This window comes from Sesamum indicum, linkage group LG6 (genome assembly GCF_000512975.1).
Source record: "Sesamum indicum cultivar Zhongzhi No. 13 linkage group LG6, S_indicum_v1.0, whole genome shotgun sequence".
NCBI classification, from domain to species: domain Eukaryota; kingdom Viridiplantae; phylum Streptophyta; class Magnoliopsida; order Lamiales; family Pedaliaceae; genus Sesamum; species Sesamum indicum.
In genome coordinates, this window is record NC_026150.1 from 4,777,811 (window position 1) to 4,802,525 (window position 24,715).

A 24,715-nucleotide genomic window follows, 5' to 3' on the forward strand; every position below is an offset into this window, starting at 1 on the left:
GTAAATATTGTTTGATTGTGATTGGTTTTCCAAGCTGAGCATATTAGTTCAAAGAATTTTAGAATAATAAATATAATTTAAAAGAAATCTTCACTTTTATGAAGATGGAGAAATATATCAGAAGATTTATAGCAAAAGTTAAAACCAATTCATTAAATTATTACATCAACATTCCTGGATTTATAATTTATTTATATAAATCATCCTTATTGTTTGAAAAATTATACGTACACTTCTATAAATGTCAATATCATTGCATAAACTATTATCTATTTTTTCACAAAAAATTATAAATTTTATTCCGATTAGTATTTCATATTTATTTTTTAAAAATATTATAAAAATAATTTTAATTTAATAATGCTTCCATTAAATAATAATATGTGAAAGAAATAATATAATTAGATGATATAGTACAAAAATTATAAAAAACTTAAAATATTAAATATGTGAAAGTGTAAATTTAATTATTATTAAAATTTAAATTATTTAAAGACTCCGATATCAATTTTAAAAATAAATTAATAACGATAAAGTTGAATTAAGATTATTATAATAAGGGTAAAATAGTAAAAATAAAGTTGAATTTATTTATAAAAAAGCCAAAGCAGCTAAAAGCACCATCAAAGTACTTCCAACTTTTGGCCTAAGAGCACTTTTTTTAACTGTTTTCAAAAGCAGAAATTGGTATCTCAAACACTTCAAAAGTAATTTTTTTGGAACAAAAAATTGAAAAGCGCTTTTCTGAAACGCTCTCAAACACGTCTTAATATAAAAAGAAAAGACTATCCACATTCACAAGCAGCGGTTAATGACACCACAATACTAATTTTTTGTGGAGTCAAAAATGCCTTTCATGATAGAATAACTAACTTATTCAACTTTTCAAAATTTTCATTTATTGATTATTCTTTTTGTTCTTTCTTTTTATTAATGTAATGTATTGTTTTATATATTTTACTTTTATTTATAATATATTTTAAACTATAAAAAAATATTTATTATATGCACGTAGGAACGACGTGCCACAACGACTAATATTTTAAAAAATTACACGGAAAAAGTTTATTTTACAGTTAAAGGAAAGAAAATTTTATTTTTTATAAATATCTTTTCAAAAGAAAAAACTTTAAAATGTGAATAAAAATTAAAACCCAGTTTCAGATTAATAAACCTAAAAATGATTCCCGGAAAATAAAACAAAAATAGTGGTACTTTTTGTCATATATGCTAAACTTGTGGGGAGCAAAGTACAATTATCCTAAAATTCAAGGGCCAATCAGAAAACCACCTGGACATTTTATTCTCTCTGATCAGTCAAAACTCAATAGACCCTGCGTATTTCTAACACTATTTTCTTGTGCTCCCTACTACGTGGCACAAATTCACTGGTCCACGTAAAGTACCTCAACTTTCTAGAAACGTGGCGACAAACTAGTGGAGAGATTCGCTCAACCACGCCAACGCAGTGGACCTCATCAACAGGAAAAAGTTAAAGAACTGGGAGAGTAAAAACCCTAGAAATCAAAAAGAGGGTTGAAATTGGAGTATGTGAAAAAGTAAAAGGATATGGGAGGGTGGAGGGTCCAAGAAAATCGAATCTATTATTAAATATATTTTTATTATTCCATTTTTTTTTTCTATTTTTGTGATTTTAAACAGCATTAAAATTGTGGGAAGACGGAAGGATTTCGAATTTTTGTGCGGGCAACTGGTGAAGTGATTGGCTGGGAAGCTTCAGATATATATATATATATATGTAATTTGTGTGCGTGTGTGTGTATATGCGAGTTGAATCTAGGGTTCAAGAAATTTGAGTTGTGGGAACTGGGAAGGTTGACAACATGAAGAAGAAGCTCGACACACGCTTTCCAGCGGTAAGCATTCTTCTCGTGGTTCCGCGTTCTCTTGAAGTAGTTAGGTTTTGGTTTTTGTTCTTGAAGGTTTTGTGCTTCGAGTTGTGTACGTTAAATCGTAGGTAAAGAAGTTTTTGTTCTCGAATTATGTCAGTTGCATGATTGGAAGCACGGATTATTTGTTGTGTTCTGTCTTCCTGTTGTCTTTTTTTGGTTCAATTCCTTCTAAGTTAGACTGTTATGGCAAGGAATATCGGTAGCTCAGGCCTAATAGTGTATGCCTTCTTTGCTAAGTTTCTTTATCAGGTTGAGATGGTTTTTACGTTTGCTTCAGGTAAATTTGATTTAACCTTTAAAATTTCTATCTATGGGTTTAGTTGCTGCAACGAGCTAATAAATTACTGGCTATAGGTGTAAATAGTTTGTGAAAATTGGTTTTTTTGGTTAGTTCAGATTGAATTTTGTGTAAGCATAAAACTGATGGGCTTTCGTTAATCCCAATCTTAATCGCAAATTTTCAATGACTTTGTTGAACAGTTTTCTATCTTTTGTTGAATATTGAGGTCTTATCTTTACGATTTCCTAGAGTGCTAAAGATAATAAAGCCTAACATGTCAAAAGCAATAGGCTTTCTGGCTTGTTTCAGAGCCTTGAGTATTGAATAGTGCTCAATTATCAACTTTTTGGGGGTCTCTTATGCAAGGAGGATGGAAAATGAGTGGATGTCTGTTCTAGCGAAGGGAAATCGAGATGGGGTTTTTGTACTTATACATGTGATTTGACTTCATATTGGAATTAGCTGGCAATGTGTCATGGTCTTAGGATCATCCAGAGAATGTAGTGTAGACTTGTGAGGTGAACCTGAACTACAGTAATTAATTATTGCAAGGTGATTAATTGGGCTCAGGAGAGCGCGATGACCACCATCTGGATGAATTATTTTTTTCTGATATGATTGAATAATTTTGTTTGCAGGCTCGAATTAAAAAGATTATGCAAGCTGATGAGGATGTGGGGAAGATTGCTATGGCTGTACCCCTTTTAGTTTGTATGTAATTTCAGTTTATCTAATTTGTATTCCTTGCTCCAAATTGCAGAGAGTTTTCAATTCATTCATCTCTAGATTGAATTGCTATCTTTGTCTTGAATGGTTGTGTCTGTTCCACTGCCTGCTTATATTTTTGGAATTATTTCTGTGCAGCAAAAGCTCTAGAGCTGTTTCTGCAAGATCTTTGTGACAGGACTTATGAGATTACACTTAAAAGGGGAGCAAAAACTGTAAATTCTTTGCATTTGTAAGTGTCTCCTCTGATGTTTTCTCCTTTTTCCTTTTTAGGTTTTGGAGGTTAATTTGCTAATATTTTACACATTGATGTCAGTGGGCATGGTTATGATCATTTACCATCTTTCACTTGCAGGAAGCAATGTGTACAGAGATTTAACGTTTTTGATTTCCTGAAGGACACTGTCAGTAAGGTTCCCGATTTGGGTGGTTCAGATGCTGCTACCGAGGACAAATCTGCTACCAAAAGAAGGTTAGAAAAATATCAGTTGTATTCTTATTAGAGGAAAGAAATCCTGAAAACAACTTATGTTTCTATTGATTTGTTCAATGCAGGAAGATTTCAGAAGGTGAAGATGGCAATACTGATGAGTGTAAAAGAATCCGCTTGGTAAGCTAATTTACAATCCATAACTTCCTCTAAGAAATGTGCAGAAAAGTTATCATACAAGCCTAAATCTTATGAAATGAAAAAAAGAAAGAGTTATTCAGTCTTTTAAGTAGGGTATATTTCACACATATCCTGTTGTCTATTTCTATGATAATGACTTTATCGGGAGTCAACTTACAACAATAGAAGAGTTGATTCATTTAAATTCAGGAATGGTTTTATTCATTTTGGAGCATCAGTAATTAGCTATTAACATTGGCACATGGTCATATCTGTTGGAATCTGTAAATTGGTTACAACCATTGATGGATGGTATCTTCATTGCAGCACGAGGCAGGTGACGCTAACAGCAATGGTAGAGGCAGGGGTAGGGGTAGGGGTAGAGGTCGTGGCAGAGGTAGTCGGACTCTAGAGCGAGAATCGGTCGTTCAGTACGAGAAATTTGAAGATGCCACTGACGGATGTCACCAGCATGATGAGAATCAGAAAGAAGATTATGTAGGGCTGGATAACGTTGCAGGTGCTGCTGATTCAAGAACAACAGGTATAAAAGATGAAGATGAATCAGTTAGAAATTTTGACCTAAATGTTGAATTGAATGAGAATGGGGATTCCACATCGACATTAGCTGGTGCTCCATCTCAATCTTCAATGAAGCCAGCTGCTGGCTTGAAGCATGAAGATATTCCTGGTTGGTCGCTGGATGACGTGAATAGGCTGGCTGTTGATCCGGTTCAACTTGCCAATTTCAATGTAGGGGTGGAAGATGAAGATTATGATGAAGAATAGTACATTGCAATCTTGCTCTTGCTTTTTTACCTGTATCTTTTACAGGTTGGTAACTCTGTGCTAGATGTATATATGTCGTGGGAACAAACAGGTAGGTGATTAAGAATTCTAGGGTAACAAGATAGAGTAGCAACATTGTAGTTGGAGCTGAATTTGCAAGTCTCTCTGTTCACTCAATTAGAGTTAGGATTTTGTAGAAATTCTGGCTAACTAACAGGAACTCTTCTATTGAGAATCTGAAAAAATTCTCCCCCTCCTTTTCTTTGGTTTTTCTCGTTTGTAATCTATTTATTAACTGTAATTTGTCTCGCCGTCATACGTCCAAAATGGCCTTGACGTTCAACCTGTTTTATCTGAAAATGAGGTTTTATGTATATCCATTCAGACATTTATTCTTACCTAAAGATTTCTCTTTATCAATGGCCCAGCCGGTCACCTGAAAAATGTGGAAAATAAAGAACTCCTGATGAGGCTCGCCTGATAAGTTTAACCAAACCCTAGTAACATTTAGTTCTTTATCTGCGTTATATTGGTTAAGAATAACAAGAATTGTCTTTAGTAGTAATGCCTCAAGCTGGTTTCTGGGAATCTAATTTTTGTCCTGCATTTGCCATCTGGGACATCCTGTCAAGGTGAATCATCTCAAATGCGCCTCCCTTTTGGCTTTCGTTGACTTTCTATAAAATCATAGGAGAGACAATTTATGCTGATGATTGGAGCTTAAGCTGGATGCTTAACATCGTATGTCTTTTATCATTCTTACTTTTAACTTGCTGGCTTTCTGAGTTAATGAACAACTGTATGAGACTGTTACTCAGAACAAGAAACTGAATTGCCTCTATTCATTAAGGTTGTTTCTAGGTGGCAACTCTGCTATATCATGTATAGCCTGTTCTGGACTTCAGTTTCTTTATATGTTATATACCTATATGCATCCTGTTTGAAGCTATCATGAGAGATCATACCATAGTTCTCCATGAGAAAGAGAACAAATTCTCAGCAACCTGTGTACTCCTTCACCACTAAAACAGACAACAATAACACCTAATGTGGCCGATGCTAGAAGGTTGAGACTGCAAAAATATACTCTAACCAGATATCATTCGCGCAAAGCAAAACACTTGCATGGAAATTCACAAACTACACAGAAGAGGGAACTAAGCAACAACCACATATTAACATTACTGCAGTTTCCACATCAGTAGTGTAGCATACACTGCAATCACAAGTTATAACTACAACACGCGAACATTACATAATCCCAGACTCCATTGCCTTCTAATCTACATCACAAAGTACCATCAAGTTAGAAAATCAGATGCTTTTCAAACTGATGTTATTGAACTTGAGGCCACAAGAAGCGATACAGAAAACAGAAACTGTGAATATATATATTCAATCTGTTCCTATTCCCAACTCCAATTCATGTGCCTCAAGTTCCAAGCAGCCAAAGAAACTGCATTGTTTTTATTATACAAACCGGCGCAACCTGATTAGCAAGAAGCGAAGTCAAGCATCGCCAAGAAGCTTGAATTCCTGGACTTCTTTGAAATTCATCCATGGCTTCACCCACACCTTGGCCTCATACACTTTCTTCTGCCCACCCTCGGCCGCCTCCAGAGTTATATAGTACATGGTCCCAGCCACCACCTGCTCCTTCACATTCGTTACCTTCTTAAGTTCCAACAATCCATTCTGAAACCATCACCACACCACCACCGCCACCACCACCACCAACAACAACAACAATATTAGCCAAATTTCAGATCCACGCAAATACCAAAACTACCTTTAACGAAATTCAACTTTCTTCAACATGAAACACATAATTGAGCAACAAAATGCTAACACAAAACAGAAAGTTTTCCATCGTAACACAAACGGAAATATCAAACGTTACTCAAAAAAAGAAAAAAAAACCTGCTTCTTGTTGTAGTCATCGACGGCAAAACGAGCAAGATCTTCGATTTCGAGGCTGTTCTGAAACCCTTCGCTCTGGCGAACGCCCCCTGCTGCCATTCTCGGAACAGTAACAATCTACTGATAGAAGAGAGAAAATATATTCGGAAACTGATGAGTGTGTGAATTGAAAAAGGCAAGAAGCAGCAGAGGTACTTATAAGGAGTGGGGATGGAATGAGAATCGGAAGTCGCTGTCCAATGAAGTTATCGTAACGCGGTGAAGCAAAAAGTGAAAAATAATACTAATAAATATAATACCTTTAAATCCTTTTTTTTTTTTTTTTTTTTGTTTTATCACTTACCGTAATTGTTATGTGTATATAATAAATAATTTAAATTATAATATGTATAAATTAATAAATTATATTTTTAATAATTAAAAATATTATTTACAAAATATATATATATGTAATAGTATCGCAATCTGCCGTTGTTTGTGAGTGAAAGTTTTTTTTCTTTTTATATTATTATATTAATATAGATAATAACTTAGTTGATAAGGGTCAAAGTTGGACTTTTTGTTAGTTGTAGTAAATTCAACTTTGGTGCCTATACTATTACAGAATTATAATTTTGGCACACAAGTTATGAGAAATTGTTAAATTGATTTGTACTTTTTGATTTCATTTGTAATAAGGCTGAATTTTATTGTTAAGTCTAGTTTTATTCTTTTTATCTTTCAATGATAAAGTAAACGCAACGTACTAAAAATTACAATGAGTTCAACTGGATTGAACTTGTTTGATACGCAAAGATTAAAAATTTTATTAGAGATAAGGCTATCAAGAGTGCATGGCCATACCCTATCTGAAGCTTCCATGTTCATGGCAAATATGAACATGTAATTAAGTCATTTTTAAACAGATTCTTTGTGGGAAGGTGAAGGTGTTTGAGCTTCTCAAGCAAATATGTTTCATTCAAAAAACCTACTTGATCATGAAACTAATATGAGCATTTGGAGACAATTGGGATGACCCTATCCCCTTCTTCCTTCCTGGAATCTTCGTATTTTTGTATTTACACTTTTCAGACCTTATCAATACATTACATTCTACTTTTAAGTCTAAGAAACTGTTTTACGTCCAGGTCCAAACGAGCATAAGGCCATATGAAGAAAAGATTTGAAAAAAACTAAATAATACGAAAGATGGTTCGGGGCGTTAATGACAATATGATAATCAATATAATATAGCTCAGGTTCTTGTACATGATATACTTGATGTCCTAATACACGGAATGGTTAGATAATTGTCACATACTCATTTTTTTTAGCACTTATTCACACACTCAATATACGAAAAAGCAACGAGCATAGCATGAATTTAACCTAAAGAAAATCCAGCCCCTCTAAACAAGTAGCATGGCCCAAGAATCCATACCCGTTATGAAACTGCCCAAATGGGAGGATGACCCGAGTGCCAACCAGCAGCAAACTGGGGTTACATCATCATGTGGTTCTGCTATATCTAATGGCTCAGTAATGCTATGCCCAACCATGTTTTCATCACATGAGACCCTTTTCCCTAAGAACTACACCATCTTGCAGTAACGCTAGTACCAAGCAGCCAAGTTCAACAGTGAGAAAATAGAACATGAACAATGAAACATATTTTGAAATAATTAAATGTTATTGATTTCAAATTTCAAAGCTTCAACTAAAATATACAGTCAAATCCAACGACCTATGTGCACATAGTAAAATGAATGTCACAACATTTTAATTCCCCAACAAAGAGTCAAAACTTATCAAGCTAACGATTGTACATGTAAGTCAGCACATGGCCACAACACCTAGGCAGAATGCCAAACAAAATTGGTGCTAACTGGCTTCTCCTCTCTGCTCGAACAAGGAATGAGAGGCAGTACAGCATACATGAGCAGTTCAATGCTCCAAGAACTTTTAAGATGAAATGCAAGGAAACTAACTCATTATTGTTTTTCTTTCTTCGCCAAGGATTCCCCCTTGTGCTCACTGCCTGCAGTCACTACAAAACCTGCCCCCACCTGAATCAAGACGAACACAATTAAATGAAGAAACATGCAGAAAGAGTGATGAGCCCACATGAAGAGTGTACCTGACAGTCCTTCAACACAGCACGCTCTTGGAGCTGTACATTGCTGCAAATAATAGAACCTTGGATCGAGCAACCATCGCCAATAGTAACATGGTTCATAACAACAGAATTGGCAATCTGCAAAACACATGGGTGACCAAAAGTTTTGGTAGGCTTAGGAGAACATTAAGGTATCTGGAATTAATTTTATGCACAATTAGGATGTATACTTCACATGGTGGAATTTGCTATTACTTATTAGGATGTGTATTGTTCACACAGCGAAAATTTGTTCGCTTGGATCATGGATCCCTGGGTTTTCTATTATCCTGCTTTAAACTTTTGTTCTCGTAAGGGTTACAGTCCAAATAAATTTATTTTTCTGCAAATTTCCCAAAAGCTTATGAAATACCTTCACATTTGAACCTATTCGACAATGACGGCCAATGACAGACTTCTTCACACTGCATTTGTCACCCATTTGCGAACCTTCTCCTAGCATGCACTGTGGTCCCACCTAAATCAAAGTTATTTGCATATTTGAGCATATATGAGAAATGGCAGTAAAACAGAAAATACATACATTCTGCCGCATTTTCTAAGATTGTCATTCAGTGCCCCCAGAAACAAGGGATATTACATTAGCTGTGATTGAAAAAGCAATATCAAAAGCCTTTGTTATATAACTCACAGTGGTCTTCGATCCAACTACAGCCGAGGGGTGAATTATGTTGTTCTGTGCAGAAAATGTATAACCGGATAGGTGATTTGCATCTCCTATTACCTGGGCCAGTAAATCATGGAACACAGTTTTGAAGAATTCATTTCAAGGGGAAAAGAAGTCAAGTGTCAAGGAAGAACCTCAACTGTGAGAACTTACATCTCGATTTATGTCACTGAATGCTTGAATGGAATTTAATCGCGCACAATACTTGCTCTTATTAGCAATATAAACACAACATTTATGAGTCTTCCTTAAAATAGGAGCAGAACCAGCAGGACCCAGTGCATAGATTTCATGAAAACTTGGTGTAGATGCATTAGCCAGAAGTTGAGATAGCAAAATTTTACTGTTCTGGAGGGCATCCTTACCATTCCCATTTTCTTCTGATTGCGCTCCATTTAACAATAATTCAGATCTCTGACATGTAATCAAGAACATGTAGTTCAGAATTTGGCATGAACTTTCCAGTAATATTTCACCAGTATAACAAAGTAATCAGGGTACAACAACTAACCAGCTGAGTTCTGACAAGATAAGGCAATACTTCACGCCTCAAACTCTGGAAAGTTTCTTTCTGATTCAGGATATCTTGCAGAACAGATCTGTAAGAACATCGCATATGTTTGACATTAGAAGAAGATTGACTTTGCAATGAGAGAAGCAACAACTCACTGCTACAACAGGGCAAAACTTCAAACCTCTTAAATGCATACATATGAGCATCCATTAGATCGGCACGAATTTCCATCTGCATAAGCCAAGAAGAAAGAAAGAACATAAAGAAAAGTTTAGCCAGAGCAAATTAAAAGCCTACAAATCTTTTGCCACAGTGATTGATCTGTCATTTTTCTAGGCAATGATGCATAGTGAATGTGTAGAAAGTATGTTCCTGTACAAAGTATCTCTATAGGACCTTGCCACTCAGAGAGGATACTGTATATCAAAAGCTAATAAGAAAAGGCATTTGATTCGTTCTCAGACTTAGCCAAATCACAACATTGTGCACATCACCCCAGAGAACATCTTCAACATCAGACAAGGAAATTGGGGATAACCGTGATATACACATATTCTCGTATATCCACCTCCCAGAATATGAAGTTTCAACTTATACAAACACCTCCCAAATGCCCTAAGCTAAGTGAAACAATGATCCCAAGTACACCTGCTTTCTTTTGGCACTCAACAATCGGACAGATAGGTGCAAGATAGTTCACCTGTCCAACAGCTCGAAGAATGCTCTTCTGAACTCGAATATCTTTTTCGACTTCAGCTCCTATCACAAGTTGCAGAGATCTCCAGTTACAGAAAAATACAGAATTATACACCAGAAAGAACACTCATATAAAATATCTTACCAGCTGCTATATGCAATAGAAATTGTTTGGTTGGATCAAGGCCTACAATGTTATAGCGTCCTGCTTTCTTAGCTTTGTCCTTAGCACCAGATGAGCCTGAATCTGAAGGTCCACTGACAGGAACACAGCAAAGCATTGCAGTAACTACAGCATCATGCCGTCTATGTGCAGCAGCAACTGCCCCAGGAGGAATTTCACTTACCAGATCACCACTTACAACCTACAAAATGCTACAAGTCTTAGCTGATGCAGAACATTGCTAGAAACTCGAAGGTCGTTTAAGAGAAGAACTCAAACCAAGATGTCTTTCGCTGTTAGGCGGTGATCAATAGCTCTAACAGCACCAGCTGTACCAACGTCCTCTGGAACTGCAGTTACCTGAAGCAGTTAGACATCCAGATTTCAGTTCACCTACAGGACAAGTTCAGATTCTTGACATTCAAGATACAAGTACCGGCTCCAACTCCCTATATGAGATAAACCACTGATAGTTATGCATGCCATGGCAACCCTTCTGTAGCGTAGACAGAAATTCATTCAGCAACCAGAGAAGTGATTTCACCCTCTAATTTCAATGCATGATTTATCTGTAAACAATTCAAACAATCTACCACTAGTATAATAGAAAGTCCACCATGTAAGAGATTTAACCCAGCGGCTTGAGTCTTTGAAATCAAAAGATCTTATTTGAATCACCCCATAAGTAGATGAATACTAGGAAAATATATTAGTTACTTGGACAATCAGAATAAATATTTCAGAATTATAGTGTTCCGAACTTTACGAGAGAGGAATAGAAACTCAGCTTCGCAGGGTTAGTTTAATTGCATCCAAATGAGCCCATAGTATGAGAAAGATTATTGGTCCAGAAAATCAACAAAGATTATTGCTCCAGAAAATGAATTTGTCGCACATACATCTGGCCAATCACCTGACAGGTAGAAGCAAGTAAAAGCCATTGGCCCACCGGCAAGCATTTCCCAGGGGCGCACCATGATGCCATTGGTCAATTCAATCACCAGAGAATTTTGACCACATTAATTTTCTAAAAACCATAATATCATCTCTGAGAGATTTCTACGCCTACAAGAAATTTCATATCCCATTGTGGATATGCATTATACTCTGTAAGCTGTTAAAAAATTCTATATTCTAGCTTATGTCAAAAAAGTTGATACCCCAGCTTGTGTTGTACATCTTTTTACTCATTGAATAAATCAACTTTCAACCTGAATACAACCATCCTGCAGTCTGCAATTTCCAGATCTTTCTGATATTTTTCCTACTGATAGGAAAGTTAAAAATTCTATACCTTTAGTCATCTGAAACCTGGTATAATAGAAATACTAGCTCATGATCCAAATCTCTGTGTCTTGATGTTCCCCTTTTATAAATAAAAATCATGTCCAAAATCAAGGAGGCACTATCTGCCACTTCTTTCTCTTTTTATTTTCATCAGATATTATACTTAGAACTGGTCCAAATTTAAACGGTCTAATGCCAACAGACACACACACACACACACACACACACATCTAAATTGTTGATTCACTCGCATACAACTCCTGCTTCATCGCATCACAGTGCCATGCATTCTTGTCCATCTTAATAGCAGCTACCACAAGCCTAAAACAATAGTAAGAATTCAACTAAGAACAAACACCATATAACATTCCCATCTCAACAACAGTATTCTTACTAATGCACTTGTAGGATACAAAAGATAAACAAATTAGCTTTTAGTATCATATTTGGCATATTCCAATTTCCCTCCTTTCAGACACTCAGAGGAATCTATTCCATTAATATATACAAATCAGTTAGCGTAATCTACAATAATAAATCAATAAGAATTTACCTCAACATTTAATCGATCAACGAACGTGCTCGAAATCCAAGAACTGATCAAAAGAGCCGCGCTCTCCCCTTCAACAACCTACAACAGCAAAAACCCATCTCAAAAAATTTCACTCCCCCAAAACAGCAACACCATAAACAATAACAAATGAAAAAATAAATAAATAGAGACTCACGACAATGGCATTTTTTAGGTCGTTTTGCTCAAGAAGCTCAAGAACATAAGACAGAACCGGCCGGTTGGCAACTGGCAGAAGCGCTTTCGGCACCTCCTGCATAATTTTTTGAATATATAACATCATTTTCCAGACACAACAGAAAATTAAGTTTTCCCAATCAAAATTTGAGTAGAAAAACACCTTGGAAACGAGAGGGACCAGGGTTTTCGAAAACCCGCCTGCTAATACAACAACTTGGAAATCCATCGACTCCCTAGCACCCAGTGAGTAGCTGTATGCGCGTTCTCAGAGACAAACGAATACGTAAAGCTGCAGAAGAGGTGATGGGATTTCGTTGTTTGCCGACCCAATTTGAGTGTGTGCGCTGTTGGATGGAGCTTCGTAATTGCTCCTGAGATTTAACAAAAAGCATCTGAGTAGTAATAACTTTCTAGAGAGCCATCAAACGACGAGGGGATGTAGCTCAAATGGTAGAGCGCTCGCTTTGCATGCGAGAGGCACGGGGTTCGATCCCCCGCATCTCCACATTTTTGGTTCGGAAGTACAATTTTTTGTATTTGTTGGTGCTACTTCTTTTACACTTTTTATTTGTTTGAGAAAATTACATTTTTTAGTATCATAATTTAGGGTACTTTATCATATTGCTATCGTATTTTTAAAAATAGTTTGAAATGATATAAAAAATATTTTATATACGTTTTTATACTGCCGTTAGATTTCTAACAATGAGAGGCATGTGACCTTAAGTTATGCAGAAAAGACAGGCAAAAAATGATAAAATTATTTTTTTAATATCACAATTTATGGTACCTTGCAATATTAATACCACAATATAGGGTACATTACAATATTTGTACCATGTTCTCCAATTTCATTAAGAATTTGTGTGTAGTTCTTTAGATTGATCTACAGTTATATTTGACTTTTATCACATATACGATTTATATGGCACTCATTTGTCACTAAATTGATTAATCACAATTATTAACTATCCTTAATTAACCCCTTAATTTGAGGATTTCTATTACCATAAGTTGGCTATCTAACAATGATCCATAATATTAAAAAAAAATATAGAAAATTTGCATGAATATACGAATTACATATACCATGAAAATACGATCCCTCTGCCGCCTAACCTCCTGATCAAGAAATGGAATTAGGGGGAACGGGTGTTGGGAAAGAGGATTATGACGTGGGCGTGGGATTTTTTTATCATTTTTATATTAATTTAAACTTATATATATTATTTTATTATGTATCAGAAAATATATATATGAGATGAAAGTTAGACCATAGATTCAAATGATCAAATATGGACCATAGATATCAATAATGAGATTTGAACCATCAATTTATTTAAATCAATATGTAACAGTGTTTAAATAAGACATAAATGTTATTTTATAATTAAAAATATATAAAAAATAGTGTGTGACAAAAACATTCATGGGATGCATTTTTTGTTCATTTTTAAAAAATATAAGGAGGTTTTTTGATAATTTTTTTCACGGAGATTTTTAAAAATAATATTTATATCATAGGGAGTAAATTACTTCAAACCCAAAAAATAAATAACATGCCAGCAATCATAAGAAAATCTTAAAAATATGATTCGGTCGATAATCAATTTTGTGGCAAAACTAATGAAACCATGATTTGATCGATTTAGGTGATTTTTCAGTTCAACCCAATATTTGTGAATTTTAGAAAGCTTGATCTAAGTTCAACCTGACAATCATCAAAATCACACTTTGTGGTTTAATTGAGTTGGGACGAATTTCTGCAGTCTTTAATGTAGAGTCAATTACATATACAATTATATCAGTATTTTGTGACGATTTATGCTTTTGTTATAATTATTTTATCATAATAAATGCAATTTTTTATAGTGATAATCAACAAAAATATAAAAATATAAGATATCAGATACAACGTGTAAAAAGTAAGCACTTCTACGTAGTTATATTTTTATTTTAGAAGAACAAAAAGAATTTATGAATAAAAATTATGAAAAAAATTCCTATTCCAAATTAAATTATATAAGAACCTGATTATAATAATATATAAATATTAAACAAACATTATTCAAAATAAAATATGATGATTGTGAAAATAAATTGTAACAAAATAACGATATCATCTATTTCAAGTTCTTTGCATTTACCAACAACATAAAAAATATAGAAAATTACTAATAACTAATGATTAATTAACTAATTGATCTCATTTATGTATTTATACAAATATATTATATAATACCCTAAAAAAATCATAATTAATATTATTGTCTTGAATATTAATTTGTATTATCAAACTTTTTGTATAAACATACGAAGAATTCAATATATTGTTTGTTGTTGTTATTATTTTCCTTGTCATGAACTCCAACAAGGGGATGTAGCTCAAATGGTAGAGCGCTCGCTTTGCATGCGAGAGGCACGGGGTTCGATCCCCCGCATCTCCATATCTTTTGATTTTTTCTATTATTTTTCTACCCTCAAATTTCACTTAAATTTTACATGCGTGAAAAGAAGTAGTGGATAGACAGATTTACCCCTACAAATCCCATTAAGGACATGAATCATAAGGGTGCATATTGTAAAACATAAGTTATTTCAAGGGTGCGAAGTGTCAATTACTCATAAAATAATTTAATTAATTTTAACAATCAATGTTATGTTCAGCTCAAGGAGAGTTTACCTTAAATGCACGTAAATTAAATTTTTGGTCTCATATGTTGATCTATTTTTAATATTAGTTCAATATATACGCTATTCTCGTATTATATTTATTAAGTCTCTTTTTTATTTTTTTTTAATTTCAGGACACATTTTAAATTTTGTTAAATTGTAAACGGCAGAAGATCAAGGCTCCCTTAAAGTTGTTATTAAATATACATTTGAATCGACAGTAATTTTGATCTATCACAATATGAATATTAGTAACAAGAATTATTTAGAAAAGTATCACTTACATAATCAATGACATATAGATCGATAGTGACAACAGTCACAAATATAGTGATGATTATTATTATCGTTATTATACATATGCCACTAATTTTTCTAGTGATAATTTTATAAAATTATTCTGTTATCACTAATTAACTATACTTAGCGGCAATATTTACTTATTTTTTGTTGCTAATATTCTCTTTTTCTTTAGTAAAAACACCCATCTAGTAAGAATTAAGAATCAAATACTTCAAAACATGTACATAAAAACAAATTATTTCACACTAAAAGTCATTAATCTCATAATTTTCATTAGTCCAACATTTTTATTATGTAGATCAATAATCTTTATAGGCTACATTTAAAGAATATTTGCTTCTAATGATTTCATTCAAAAAGTTATAACATTTTTTCCATTTTCAGGAGAAAAAAAAATTTGGACCATTTCTCGATTTATGCGTGTCATCCTTGCGCAGGGGCCATGCTAATCTTCTCTGTATCGTTCCAATTTTATCGGATGTCCCCGAAGGGACAAATTCCAGTACGAAACAAATACTATATAAATTAGGACCCGTACGCTGTTGCTATCGATGTGGGAGGAGCCTAACAACCTCGCGCCAAACACAATACTGTATTAATTAGTTACCCAAATTTGTCATTGCACATGTCTAAATACAAGATCAAATATCACTAATTCAACCCACAAAATTATATGTATTAAGCCCTTCAATGTTCTTATTTTATAATATAACATCAAATCTTAATTACAACCAAGCAAGAAATATGACTATATTCATAAAACTCAGAAATTATAATTTTTTGTGAGTGTGAGATCTCAACCTTAAACAAAAGTTGTAGAAATGTGGGCTTTCACAGCAATGATTGGATGTTATTTGAGAAAGAAAATATAGGATTAAGATTGTCAAACAGCCTATTGGTAGGTTTGGAATTAAGAATTAACAACTTTGACTACAAATCCATTCCATGTTTGGAGTTTGGACAACTCTATTATAATAGGGCAAATCCAACCCTAGATTCACATGCACTTACCTATGTTTCCCATTTTTAACCCTTTTATAACTTTCTAATCCCTTGTGGGTCCTTTTCATTTACTGTTGCAATGTTCAATCAATGTTCATTAATGTACAAATGCACTTACTTTTAAGAGGAATACTTTTTACTCTTTTTCTTTTTCTTCATTTTTTTTATTTAATTAAATTAAAGTAATCAATAAGTTTAGGTAAAAATTTAATATTTTAAAAAAATTGATGGTTGGTAATTTTTTATGTATTTTTTGAAATAATGCATAAGTGATGAATTATTAAATTGTGATATCTATGTATATAATTTTGTGTAGTTGAAAATTTATATTTTTCAATAACAAAAAGAAATAGTAGTTTATAATAAATTTCTTGTACTTTTGGAGGACATATGAATAAATTGAAAAACACAATTTTGTGGGCTAAAAAATATGAATTGCCGGTTTTGCCCCTCTAAAGTGCTCGAATTACCACCTTTGTCTCGAGACTCCAAAAAAAAAGTCACAAGATTCAACTTCACGCACAATAATAAAACAGCACCCCCGTGACAGCCTCCTGCGCACGTTAGCACTCCACGCACACGCAGGCGGCGCGTCGTACCACCTCCGGCATATCCGCCCCTCTACCCCACTCGCCGCCGGCGCAATCGTAAACCAGCACCAGCCCTTCCTTCAGCCCTCTCTCCGTCCGGCCGCTCCTTCGCAGCAAGTCATCTATGCACCCCACCACTTGCACCAGCACCACCTTGTCCCCCACACCGACGCAGCTGAACCTCACCGTGCTGTCCAGTCTAACCTGCGCCGGCAGCGGCGGGCTCTTTATCCTACTCCATTCCCCGAAACTAGCACTCTTCCTCGACGCGTTGAATTTCCAGAATGATAGCTCCACCGCGTGGCTTGAGAGAATGTAGACATTGCCGTTGGCGCCGCAGGCAGCCACCACACACCCGCCGCCGGGGACTGCTCGACTTCTCAGCCACACACGCGCCGCCACGTCGTATAAGTCCATTGAGCTAGCGTACACATGGGCGGCCTCCGCACCAGAGGCGCGTGAAGCACACACCGAGCCGTCGTTTCCGGATGGCCCTATCTTCAATCCACCAATGACGTAAAACACCCCATCCACTGAAGCCCCAATGCAACCATACCTTCTCCTAGGCGCATCAGACACCACGCGCCACACATTCTCATCTGGGTCGTACTCCTCCACCACCGACGATCTGGTACAACCACCGGCGACGAGTATCTTCCCCGCCACCGCCGCGGCAGCAAACTTTTTCCTCGGGAAACCCATCCCGGCCTTGGGCACCAGAGTCCCAGTCCACGTGTCACACCGCAGCATCGCCGTCCGGCCAATGATGTATATCTTCCGGCCAATGGACACCAACCTGAAATGCGAGAACAAAGAAAAAGCAGACCCATTTCCCGACTCGTCATCAGTCTCTTTCGAGGGAACAAAGGAAGAGACTTTCCAGGCGGCGGGCTCGCCGTCGCGGTCTAAGCGAAGGGTGGCGGCAAAGAGGGCGGAATTGGAAATGGAAATGGAGAAGAGGGTGTGGAAGAGGAGGTGGTGACGGAGGCGGAGAAGTAAGAAGGCGGGGGAATTGAGGAGGTGGGCCCAGCGGCGGCAGACGGAGGGGAGAGAAGGGAGGGTGGAGTGTGGGACTCTGGAGAGGCACTCGAGGATGAGGTCATCGGGAAGGGAGGAAATGGCAGTGGTTGCGGCGGCGGCGGAGAGGGGGGAAGGGTGGTGGGGGTGTTGGGGGTTGGGGAAGCAGGATTTCATGAGCCATGAGAAGTGTCGGGAGGTGCAACTATCGGATGTTGATGATGATGACATGTGATGGTGGTGATGATGATGGATCTCCTCCGTCCCAGTGGCGGTGCTGTTTTCCCCCTTCCCCCTATCTGGAATCTGGATATACTGCATAATATCAACTACATATATATATATATATGTATGTATAGATTTATCTTGCACATTTGGCAATGTGATTAAACAGGATAAATTTGTGTTTCAAATGTAAATATATTTAATATTTATATTCAAGAATAAATTTTATTGTAATTGTATTTTGATAAAAGTTTTAATCTTTAATTAATTTTACCGTGATTGTTTTTATTTAATTAGTCATCGGTCACATCACTGGCATCACGAGCATATAAAAAAAAATTATAATAGAATATAAAAATAATTATAAAATAAAAACAACCCTGGTGCGAGGATAAGAAAAAAAGAAGTCCATAAAAAAAACTAACGTGGAATGAGGTAATAAAAAAATAAATTATAATTATAAATTTATTAAAAAATATAAAAATTTGTGAGAAAAATAAACACGGAGAAGTAAAGTGAGAGAGAGAAAGAAATGTGAAGTAGTAGGATGAGAGGGAAAAAATTGGGGTGAATAGTAATTTATCCCCTTGAGATATTAAAAATGAGCACATTACCTCCCTATGAAAAAAATATAGCAATTTACCTCCCTATACTTTTTAAAATGAAGCAATTTACCTCCTTATATAGGGAGGTAGATTGCTTCATTTTAAAAATCACAGGGGGGTAAATTGTTGTATTTTAAAAAATATAGAGAGGTAAATCACTATTTATTTTTTCACAAGGGGGTAATTTGCTCATTTGCGATATCACAAGGGGGTTGCTTGCATTTTTTCCGAAAAAATTGTGATGATGAGATTATTAAAAAAAACACTGAAATTATTATTTGGATCAAAATTTTCTTTGAAGGGAAGAAATGATTTAAAGAGTAAATTTGGCTGTTCAAAAATTGCTACGATAATTTTTTAATTATAGTATAGATTATCCATTATATCTATTAAAATATTTTAGGATTATTTACAGTTAAATTTTTTCTAAAATATAAATTTATTTTTTTTAAAGTAAATTATACTTATACCCTGACAAGTTTTTGTTTACAGCTATGTTTTTTCGATTGGAATTTTGATGGAAAATATTAATATCAACAAAAAATTTACATAAATTTTAACTTTCCCCCCTCATTCAACGTTCTGTATAATTTATTGACAAAAATACTTTAATAATATTTTTTTACTTATAAGAGGTTAAATATAATATATATAAAGTCAAATGAATGTAATTATCATAAAATATTATTTCTGAATTATTAGCGTGGAATAAAAAATAGTTGTTGATTAATAGAAAAACTGACCATATGGATATTAAAAGGTCTACGTATATTGTTTGTTTTATTTATTTATTCTTTTATAGAAGCAGTAATTACACGATAACATTATCAACATCTTACTATACTGAATAATACATCGATTCAATCAATATATCAATATAACAAAGAATAATAAAATAAATTACAATGAGCTCATTTGAATGAGAATAGAATCTTCTTTATAGTGTTTTCCCTTTGAAATTCAAAACCATAAACATCAAGAAAATATAATTAAGGGGAAATTACATTGATACTCTTTCAGTTTAGGTCAAAACATACAAATATTTTTTATCTTTTATAAAATTACAGCCACACCCTATGAGGTTATAGTTGTAATTATAACTACTTATTTATTTAAAGGCAAAGTTTATACAAATACCCCATAAAAAATTATACTAACACCCCTCGGGGAGTGTACTTGTAATTTTATAAAAGATGGAGAGTGTTTGTGTGATTTAACCTAACCTCAGGAACAGTAGCGAGGCTAGAAATTTGGTTTAGCCCTATCAAATTTTGATTGTAAATAAAAATCTTCAATTCACAAAAAAATAAATTATTATAATAATTTTTATAAATTAAATAAATACAATAATATAAGTAAAATTGATTCTTACGAATTATTATTCCGACAATGAGTGGCAAGTTGAAATTTACAAGCAAGAGGAATTTTGATAAGAAATACAACTTGATTTTGAGAATATCACAAGATAGTAAAATGTTTTCTTCTTGACTGAGTGGAAATCATGCGGTTCTAATTGATATAGAAGAGACTACATGTGAGGATGTCGAAAAAATTAATTTTCAAACAAGTTAATGCAAATTTTGATTATTATTTTTATTAATAGGCAAGCCAAGTTCATACCTAAGACTTGATAGGCTAATAGACCTACGCCGCCAGACCTTGTCGGCCACTAGGGCTCGACGGGGCTTTTCTTCGTCCCTGCTCAGGGTATTAATATAATTTACTTTTATTTTTTATTTAAATTAGAGTTATTTTGAGATGCATTTATTTTTTGTGCATATATATATAGTCTATATTTTATATATGACTGAGCTAGATTTCAAAATTTTAATATTACTTATCCACATGGCAAAATGTCATAATGACTTGTTTACTAATAATAATATTATAGATTTGTTTAATTTAACATATAAAAATTTATTCAGTACTATTGGTTTAATTTCATAGAAATTAAAATTTGAACAAAAGAGGTTTCAATCTTATCATTCCACCAACACATCATTCATCTTAAATTATTTGAGATTAATAATTAATATTCATAAATTAATAATCTACTAATATGTAGTATTTTATTCACCATTTGACACAGTAATATATTAATATATATTTATATATGATAATAATATTAAATGATATTAGTTTAATTGAAAAAAATTAAATGAAAATATGCTTTCTATTCCTTTTCTTTTTTTAATGGCATAGACTAAGTTAAAAATAGATAAGACTCATGCCAAACTCCCTGTCTAAATACAGACAAATTTACTGAAAAACAAAAAAAGAGTGGCATCTCATAATTGAGTCATGGATAAATATTAATTTAGTGACCATAGTTCATATAGGGGCTCGTGAGGTTGGCGTTATTATGTATGATAGATAATTATATTGCGCATAAAAATATATTTTTAAATGTGTCCAAGCGATCCAAAAATAAGAAAGAAACGAGATGTTTGTAACATCCTAGAAGGCCGAAGAGCACTTGATAGGCGACATTGTCGAGGCGTCCCCAAGAAAACAAATTGGCAGGCGGCCTTGGGGGGCGTCCCCCAGAAAACAAACTAGTAAAGGGAGGAGGCTGAAGGCATCCCCTATTCGGACCATGATCAAAGCCTGACAAATATTCGGTCTAAAAGACCCACACATGTAGCAGCACACTCTCCCACGTGGCATCATACTCTCCTATGTGACATTTCATGAACCTTGAGGTCAGCTTCTATATTGGACCACATCAGCCCTAAGAAGACCCCCCTGGCAACTAGGACAGTTAAGGAGAAGGAGACGCCCCCCAAAACCTAGGGCTCTTAACCCTAAACGGACTCCCTACAGAATAGGAGTCCTCACATGTAAGGAGTCATCTCCAAAGGCGTGTTGTGAGCTAATCAATTGAAGATAAGACTAAGTCAAGTCTCGTCCACACGTATTTTGACCATTTCTTCTAAGGATAAAGGAGGTGTGCAGAGTCCCAATAAAAGGGGGGCACGCCCTCTATGTATATAGGTTTAGTCCCTCTACAGGGACACCCTCCAGAATGAAAAATCACTTTCTATTCTTACTTTAGCATTCAAATTGTACTCTGATCACAATTTTTCCTACGAATTTCTTCTCGATTTCTCATTACGATTTATTAGTACAATTATTTATTCCTAAATCGAAACTAACCTGGGCACCAGAGTGCTAACACCTTTTTTGCATGTTCCCCCTCTCAGGATTTGGATTCGTTTCGATCCAAACTTTAAGTATAGTTCATATTCATTGGACCCATGCGTTTTTTGACGCATCAATAATATTAGAGTTGAGCATTAATATTGAATTCAATTTTATCAAGAGATGGAATAGACTATCACATTGATTATTTTCCTTACCATAAACTTCTCTTTTCTTTTATAATAATTTAATAATAAAATATATTAAAAAAATTACTTCATTTTTTGGGTAGCTCTCCAAAAATATTTGAGTTTTGATTAGTATTAAATTTCAAAAAATAGAACTTTCGTCATACTTTTATAATTTTTTTAAAAAAATTAAACACTCGCTCTCTTATTATTATTATTGAATGCCCTATTATGAACTTTTGCCTTATATGAATGTGGAGAAAAAAAGAAGTATTCTATAAGAATTTTTATTTAAAAAATTGTATTTCAATAAATACACTAATTATTTATAAACTACAATATTAAATAAAAATAAGTCAAAAAATGACATCCTTAGCAGTATTTTTTTATTTAATTATTTTTTATAATTCTTTCAGCCAAATATCATATTATATTATCATATAAAATATCACACCATACTATACGTCAAGCTAAATAATATATAATAGATGATGAAATTAATTATTATTCCATGTCATACCACCCAATTTATCACACTAATCAAACAAGGTCATAACATATTGATAAATACACTATGGTGTTGGTATGTCAAAAATCAAGTTATTATTTTAAAAATAAATATAAATAATATATAAATGGTAGTCCCACAAAAAAGTTATTAATGGATGTAAAGACATTGAATGTCAGTGAGACTTTTTTTTTAATACTATTCTTGATATTTTCCTTGTTTTAATAATTACAAGGCCCATAATCGTTTTCATCACGTGTTATGCAATAATTTGGCCGTATGAAACTAAGATGGACAAAGATAAATTATATTGTCATTCTTTAAAATTAAACCTAATTAAATAAATATCTTGTATTTTTTATAAAATGATAAATAAATTTATTAAGGCTATAATTATAGGGATAAATTATTTTTTGTCATTTAAATTATGCCTGTTTTTATATTTTGTCATATAACTTTTTTTAATATCAAATTACCAATCTTAACTTTGTGAAATTTGTACTTTGTCATATGTGATAGTATTTTTGTCGATTTTTTTGATTGAAAAAAATATCACATGCAAAAAAACATCATGTCATGATGCCCTTAAAGATCACATTGCACTGTATGTCATGTTTTTTTTTTTTTGTAGAAGAATCAACAAAAAAACAATCAAATATGGTGATGTGCATAAAAATAGGTTAGCCCAAAGAGGCCCAAATGATCCAAAAAGAAGAAAGAAGCGACATGCACGTAACATCTTAAGAGGCCCAAGAGGATCTGGTAAGCGTCCTTGGCAGGTACCCCCAGAAAATAGACAGGCGGGTGGTCTTGACAGGTGCTCCCTAGAAAACACACAGGCGGGCGGACATGGCAGGTGCCCCCTAGAAAGCAGACAGACAGGCGGCCTTGGCGGGTGCCCTCTAAAAAACAAAGGAAGTAGATTGAAGGCATTTCCCTTTTATTTGGCCCATGAAAAGATCTAAAGCTTGGCCAAGCCCACCAATCTATGATGAGGATGACTCGTTGAAAATTACCATGCTCAGCCCAAGAGGGAAGCCCAGTACACTAAGATCGGCCCAATAAAGAGGCCTACCTTCCAAGCCCAGCCCTAGGGGAAGGGATACGCTCTCAAGAAGTTGGAATCCTTGACCTAGAAGGAGTCCTTGCAGAAATATGAGTCCTCCTCCAATCGAAGACGTGCTGCTTAAGTCAAGGAGGAGATAAAATCGTGTCTTATCCCAAGATTTTCGCCTTCATTCTCAGAAATGCAGGTCAGAAAGTTCCTACGAGGAGAGGCTCTTTCTCTATAAATACATGCAACATCCCTCAACACAGATACCTGCATCCCTCCAACAGACAGACCTTCAAGAAGCTGGAAACTGTCTTTGTTTTACTCATGCTTTTGCCTTATTTTACTCACGAAATCTTTATTTTTATTTCAATTTCTCATTTCAACACCCCTCAACAGTGACGCCTTCTTCAGTCTACCAAGAAGGACACCTTCCGTCTCTAGAATCCAAAAAATCACTCTCTATTCTTTCTTTAGCATTCTAGTTGGACTTTTAGTATATTTTTTTCTCACAAAATTGCTTACTCTATCACGATTTCTCATTCTATTTTATTTTTATGATTATTTTTCTCCTAAATTCGATACTAACGTGGGTGTCGGAGTGCTAACACCTTTTTTGCAGGTTATCCCTTAAGAATTGGCGTTTGTTTCCATCAAGCTTTGAGCATAGTCCATATCAGTTGAACCGGTGCATTTTTTGAATGCATTGTTGGCACCGTTTGTGGGAAATGAGATAAATGGAAGGAGTCCACACCTCCTTTGAGGACTCCCCAAAAAGGACGGCCCCCTCACATTAGAGGACCTCCTACGACTGATTACTACCTCTGTTCAAGGCCCAACTTCAGCCGCTCCACCATCATTATTGTTTAGTTCTAATGTTCCACTAATTTGATTTTTAATCTGCAAGACGGCTCTTAGAAGAGCAAGAGGGAATTCTTCTA

General features: G+C 34.5%; 4 protein-coding genes and 2 non-coding genes across 6 annotated transcripts; 3 read left to right on the plus strand and 3 right to left on the minus strand.

Moving 5' to 3' along the window:
- LOC105163740 (dr1-associated corepressor) lies at nucleotides 1,516-5,668 on the plus strand. Its single transcript, XM_011082188.2, has 6 exons — nucleotides 1,516-1,877; nucleotides 2,832-2,904; nucleotides 3,058-3,151; nucleotides 3,275-3,391; nucleotides 3,475-3,529; nucleotides 3,857-5,668. Exons 1-6 carry the CDS (start codon nucleotides 1,845-1,847, stop codon nucleotides 4,316-4,318), a joined length of 834 nt encoding a protein of 277 aa, XP_011080490.1. The 5' UTR covers nucleotides 1,516-1,844; the 3' UTR covers nucleotides 4,319-5,668.
- LOC105163741 (cysteine proteinase inhibitor A-like) lies at nucleotides 5,477-6,425 on the minus strand. The gene is made up of 2 exons (XM_011082189.2): nucleotides 6,239-6,425; nucleotides 5,477-6,013 (listed from the first exon to the last, which is right to left on the minus strand). Exons 1-2 carry the CDS (start codon nucleotides 6,335-6,337, stop codon nucleotides 5,828-5,830), a joined length of 285 nt encoding a protein of 94 aa, XP_011080491.1. The 5' UTR covers nucleotides 6,338-6,425; the 3' UTR covers nucleotides 5,477-5,827.
- On the minus strand, nucleotides 7,887-12,821 carry LOC105163742 (translation initiation factor eIF-2B subunit gamma). The gene is made up of 13 exons (XM_011082191.2): nucleotides 12,632-12,821; nucleotides 12,449-12,544; nucleotides 12,274-12,351; nucleotides 10,713-10,793; nucleotides 10,416-10,635; nucleotides 10,275-10,333; nucleotides 9,756-9,805; nucleotides 9,572-9,659; nucleotides 9,214-9,474; nucleotides 9,025-9,117; nucleotides 8,746-8,850; nucleotides 8,355-8,471; nucleotides 7,887-8,283 (listed from the first exon to the last, which is right to left on the minus strand). Exons 1-13 carry the CDS (start codon nucleotides 12,695-12,697, stop codon nucleotides 8,209-8,211), a joined length of 1,389 nt encoding a protein of 462 aa, XP_011080493.1. The 5' UTR covers nucleotides 12,698-12,821; the 3' UTR covers nucleotides 7,887-8,208.
- Nucleotides 12,904-12,976, plus strand: TRNAA-UGC. Its single transcript has one exon. It is a non-coding gene; the product is annotated as a tRNA-Ala (tRNA).
- On the plus strand, nucleotides 14,846-14,918 carry TRNAA-UGC. The gene has a single exon. It is a non-coding gene; the product is annotated as a tRNA-Ala (tRNA).
- Nucleotides 16,792-18,392, minus strand: LOC105163743 (F-box/kelch-repeat protein At5g26960). Its single transcript, XM_011082192.2, has one exon. The coding sequence runs from the start codon at nucleotides 18,375-18,377 to the stop codon at nucleotides 17,013-17,015; it is 1,365 nt and encodes a 454-aa protein (XP_011080494.2). The 5' UTR covers nucleotides 18,378-18,392; the 3' UTR covers nucleotides 16,792-17,012.